Consider the following 5,783-nt stretch of genomic DNA (forward strand, 5'->3'; position numbering starts at 1 on the left):
ATTATTATTATTATTATTATTATTATCATTTTGCTTTGTCGCTGTCTTCCGAGTTTGCGAGGTAGCGCAAGGAAACAGACGAAAGAAATGGCCCAACCCACCCACATACACATGTATATACATACATGTCCCCACACGCAAATATACATACCTATACATCTCAATGTACACGTATATAAACACAAAGAGACACATACATGTATACACTTACACACAATTCACACTGTCTGCCTTTATTCATTCCCATCGCCACCGCGCCACACATGGAATAACATTCCCCTCCCCCTTCATGTGTGCGAAAAGACAACAAAGGCCCCATTCGTTCACACTCAGTCTCTAGCTGTCATACAATAATGCCCGAAACCACAGCTCCCTTTCCACATCCAGGCCCCGCAGAACCTTCCATGGTTTACCCCAGACGCTTCACATGCACTGTATACCACTGTATACCCCAGTATACCATATCGTTCTAATTCACTCTATTCCTTGCACGCCTTTCACCCTCCTGCATGTTCAGGCCCCAATCACTCAAAATCTTTTTCACTCCATCCTTCCACCTAAAATTTTGTCTCCCACTTCTCCTCGTTCCCTCCACCTCTGACACATATATCCTCTTTGTCAATCTTTCCTCACTCATTCTCTCCATGTGACCAAACAACTTCAAAACACTCTCTTCTGCTCTCTCAACCACACTCTTTTTATTTCCACACATCTCTCTTACCCTTACATTACTTACTCGATCAAACCACCTCACACCAAACATTGTCCTCAAACATCTCATTTCTAGCACATCCACCCTCCTGCGCACAACTCTATCCATAGCCCACGCCTCGCAACCATACAACATTGTTGGAACCACTATTCCTTCAAACATACCCATTTTTGCTTTCCGAGATAATGTTCTCGACTTCCACACATTCTTCAAGGCTCCCAGGATTTTCGCCCCCTTCCCCACACTGTGATTCACTTCCGCTTCCATGGTTCCATCCGCTGCCAGATCCACTCCCAGATATCTAAAACACTTTACTTCCTCCAGTTTTTCTCCATTCAAACTTACCTCCCAATTGACTTGACCCTCAACCCTACCGTACCTAATAACCTTACTCTTACTCACATTTACTCTTAACTTTCTTCTTTCACACACTTTACCAAACTCAGTCACCAGCTTCTGCAGTTTCTCACATGAATCAGCCACCAGCGCTGTATCATCAGCGAACAACAAGTGACTCACATCCCAAGCTCTCTCATCCACAACAGATTTCATACTTGCCCCTCTTTCCAAAACTCTTTCATTCACCTCCCTAACAACCCCATCCATAAACAAATTAAACAATATATATATATATATATATATATATATATATATATATATATATATATATATATATATATATATATATATATATATATTGGTTCAGCCCATTGACAGCATGTCACCTATTTTATACCACATCACATCAGTTTGCTTTATCTGTTGCACACCCACAGCCTCCTGCAAGTTCAGGCCTTGAGCACTTGAAGCTTCTTTCACTCCATCCCACCATCTCTGGTTTTCTCCCTTTTTTATTCACTCTACTTCCCTGGGGATAGGGGAGAAAGAATACTTCCCACGTATTCCCTGCGTGTCGTAGAAGGCGACTAAAAGGGAAGGGAGCGGGGGGCTGGAAATCCTCCCCTCTCGTTTTTTTTTTTTTTTTTTTTCCAAAAGAAGGAACAGAGAAGAGGGCCAGGTGAGGATATTCCCTCAAAGGCCCAGTCCTCTGTTCTTAACGCTACCTCGCTATCGCGGGAAATGGCGAATAGTATGAAAAAAAAAAGAAATATATATATATATATATATATATATATTGTAAAGGATCACAATTTTGCGCGTGATCAAGATATCCCTATGAGTTCACAGGTAAAATGAAACACGTTAAGTTCCCAAGTGTACTTTCGTGTTATAATTACATCATCAGTGTAATGATTACATTATCAGTGGAGACACAAGAGAGAAATATAAGTCAGCTGATATACATCGAAGAGACGAAGCTAGGACGGTATGGCCTGTTTACCATTTTTTTCATAGGGATATCCAAGAGCGAGGATCGAATCATCTTACTCATCCAACACCCTTTGCTATAGTGATTCATTTACACAACAGCCGATAGGTACGCAGGCGCAGATATTTAATACCCTATCAAGAACAGCAAATTATTGCCTACGTAAACTCAGTCATCTTGGTTTTTTGTCTTAATATCGATTCTAGGATAATAGCTTTCTTTATAAAGACACTTAGATTATAATTTTCTTTGCACAGATACTAGGATCAAAGCTTTCCTTTTTTAGAGAGTACGATCAAAATTTTCATTGTATAGTTACTAGAACAATAGATTTCTCAGTAAAGATACTGGGATAATAACTTGCTTTTTTTAGACAAAAAGATTATACTATCTTTCTATAAACAGTGGGATTTTAGTTTTTTGTATATACACTAGGATCATAGCTTGCTTTGTACGAAGACAAGGATTATAACTTCTTATGGAAACTAGGATAGCTGTCTTTGTATAGACTCTGGTAATGAATCATCTTTACATTAGTCCTAAGAATTTATGTTTTTCAAATAAACACTAGGATCATAGCTTTCCTTGTATAAACATTAGCATCATAGCATCTTTGTAGTAACACTGGAATCACACTTTTTTGTACAGACACTACGAGAGCTTTCTTTACATACATGATAGGATCATAGCTATCTTTGTAAAGATTTTAAGATGATAGCTCTCTTTGTATAGACACTAGGATCATACATTTCTTTGTAAAATCACTAATATTATAGCTTTTTACATACATCGATCGCAGCTTTCTATGTAATGATGAGAGGATCATCGCTTTCTTTATGCCCTATTCATAATCACTAGGATCGTGCCTTTCAATGTTTAGAAAATGGGTTCAAAACTTCTTAGAATAATCTCTAGGATCAGACATTGGGATCACAGCTTTTTATATAGACACTAGGATCATAGCTTTCATTGTATAAACGCTATGGTCACAATTATCTTTTTCTGGCAGCGAGGACGGGGGATTTCTTTTGTAAACATAGTGGGATCATAGTTTTATCTGCATAGATACTAGAAATTATAGCCTTCATAATATACGTATCCTTCATATGATATTACTTTCAGACTTTGTATTTGACGAAGTTATTTTATGTCACATGATATGACATTCGACAGACCTTGATCACCTTAGGTTTACAGGATGACCGAATCTGTGTCGTGTGTGAGTGTGTGTGTGTGTGTGTGTGTGTGTGTGTGTGTGTGTGTGTGTGGATTTATGTGTGTGTGTGTGTGTGTGTTTGTATGTGTATGTGAATATGTGTGTGTGTATATGTGTGTGTGTGTGTGTGTGTGTGTGTGTGTGTATGTGTGTGTGTGTGTGTGTGTGTGTGTGTGTGTGTGTGTGTGTGTGTGTATGTGTGTGTGTGTGTGTGTGTGTGTGTGTTTGTGAGTGGTTATGTGTGTGTTTGTGTGTTTGTGCGTGTCTGTATGGTGTGTATCTTTTTTTGTGTGTGTGTATGTCTGTGTGTGTGTGTGTGTGTGTGTGTGTATGTGTGTGTGTGTGTGTGTGTGTGTGTGTGTGTGTGTGTGTGTGTGTATGCGCGTATGTGTATGTGTGTGTAAGTGTGTTCTCTTCAAGCCATATTCAGAATCCTCTGTGAAGGAAAGTGAGAGGAAAACAACCAAACAGTCTTTCATACAGAGTTCAATTATGCAACGTTACAACATATAACAAACATCATAAATAGGTAAACAGACTGTAGGTTAAACTGGTTGAATGAGAGGTGGAGGATGAGGATGATAAACAGAGACAAGTGTTCTAGCTTAGTAACATTAGCAATCGTTCTGGCATCAACCATTGAGAAGGAGGATAGTGACAGTCCTACGTACAATAGACCAGGGCTGTGCTTCACACACAGTGAGAGACAAGACACAGAATGAGGTCAAAAACAAAGTGGGATATGCATGGTGGGCGCAGAGAGGTGGGTCGCTAAAATTGGTCGAGCCTCCTTCAACGTTGCCGAGTCTTTCACCCATCTGAGGCATTTATCATCCGGAGCATCAGTAGTCAATAAATGAAGAACAATTCTCTTAGACGATCATGCTGGGCAATAGTAAGTCGGAGTCGAGGGTTCAGGAGTGACATGGCTCGTTACTTGTTATTGGTATAACGATCAGCTGGTCGCGACCCACCAGAGGCTTTCTGCTGTCGGGCAAACTCAATCTGGGCGATAGCGTGTGGTGGCAAGGGTGGGCCCACGGGCAGCAGGTCAGACTCCGGCTGGAAACCATCCTCGTTGGCAACGAAACTTACGTAGGCAGGGGTACCGTCGGGGAAGGTGAACCTGCAAAGACGTAGCATATAATGAGAAAAACAAACAGTAGCAGAAGTCAAGCCTGTGCCCCAGCCTCCCAACAATGATATCATTCTCAATGTCGCATCATCGCATAAGTTACTTTCGCAGTTTTTACGTCATACATACATACAGTACAGTTAACTTACGACCATCCCCCCTCCGACGACACTACTCCTTTGTATCCCTGGGGGGCGCCCTGCTCGTTGCGACTGATGCCGTTACCAGTTTCAAACTCGAAGTGGTAGTTACCAAGCGCGTCAGGTCCCTGACGTTCATCCTTCAGGATGGGAATGACATGGCCGTAATCCGGAGGTGAAGTGTAGCTTCTCTGGGGCGCCGCAATCACTACCGCCACTAACGCGACGAAGACCAAGTTCTGGAAGTTTGTAGAGAAATGAAAAGCTTGATGCAACTTCCAAGTGGTTATAAACTCAGGCGAGGACAATTATGTTTCATGCCAAAGTCCATTTTTTTTTTTTAAGTCTAAGGTTAGATATTCCAGTTATAACTTATGGTATCCTAAGGTATCAAAAGCACTTAAATTATGAACTATCATACATTTTCAGATTCCAATCTATGAATCAGTCATCTTACGACGCCATGTTTTCACTGCACAGGTACTTAAGTGACTTGCATAAAGAAATAAAACTGAAAACTGCATTTCGAATATTTTCAGCTGATAAAAGTATTCTCAGTGTTGTATTAAACCTGTTTCTTTAGCATGGGTTACAGAAAGACTTACTACTCAAATGCTTTGTGCGATCAAGACTAACTGGCTAATCGTAGTGTCCTAAATCTACCTCATGAGAGTTACTACCAGCTTTGTAATGCAGACACAACATCTAGTCACAACGTCACTAAGAGACAGATGTTCGTCGAAGTGATTCTTACCGAGAACATGTTCCTTGGGAAGCCTCGGTAAGACTGTGCAGGTTTGCCTATCTTGTGGACTTTTATATAAGCACAGGCCCCTCCCACAAAGAATGTCTTCTAGTTTCTCGTTTCTTTCCCTCCTCTCTCTCTCTCTCTCTCTCTCTCTCTCTCTCTCTCTCTCTCTCTCTCTCTCTCTCTCTCGCTCTCTCTCTCTCTCTACTCTCTCTCTCTCTCTCTCTCTCTCTCTCTCTCTCTCTCTCTCTCTCTCTCTCTCTCTCTCTCTCTCTCTCTCTTCTCATGTGAACAGAGTTCGAATACCTCCCCTTCGAGATATTTAATCATACCATCTGTGGGGCCTGAATGTGGAAAGGGAGCAGTCGTTTCAGTGAACGAATATGGCCTGTTTTCTTTGTTTTCCTGACGCTACGTCGGTGAAGCGGAGGGTAGTGATGCTATTTTCTGTTTGGCGGGGTGGTGCTAGAAATGTATGAAGGCGAGCAGGTGTAAATATGTA

General features: G+C 41.2%; 1 protein-coding gene across 1 annotated transcript; it reads right to left on the bottom strand.

The window, feature by feature from the left end:
* Nucleotides 1-4,191: 4,191 nt before the first annotated feature.
* LOC139765448 (cuticle protein AMP1A-like) lies at nucleotides 4,192-5,296 on the bottom strand. The gene is made up of 3 exons (XM_071692820.1): nucleotides 5,288-5,296; nucleotides 4,543-4,772; nucleotides 4,192-4,384 (listed from the first exon to the last, which is right to left on the bottom strand). The coding sequence occupies exons 1-3, from the start codon at nucleotides 5,294-5,296 to the stop codon at nucleotides 4,192-4,194; spliced, it is 432 nt and encodes a 143-aa protein (XP_071548921.1).
* Nucleotides 5,297-5,783: the final 487 nt, after the last annotated feature.

This window comes from Panulirus ornatus, chromosome 55 (genome assembly GCF_036320965.1).
Source record: "Panulirus ornatus isolate Po-2019 chromosome 55, ASM3632096v1, whole genome shotgun sequence".
Classification (NCBI taxonomy): domain Eukaryota; kingdom Metazoa; phylum Arthropoda; class Malacostraca; order Decapoda; family Palinuridae; genus Panulirus; species Panulirus ornatus.

Bases quoted from the DNA above. Each gene is read 5' to 3' on its own strand.
- LOC139765448 (XM_071692820.1), bottom strand. The intron at 4,385-4,542 runs GTAAGTTAACTG...ACGTCTTTGCAG, and splicing joins TCGTCGGAGGGGGGATGGTC to GTTCACCTTCCCCGACGGTA.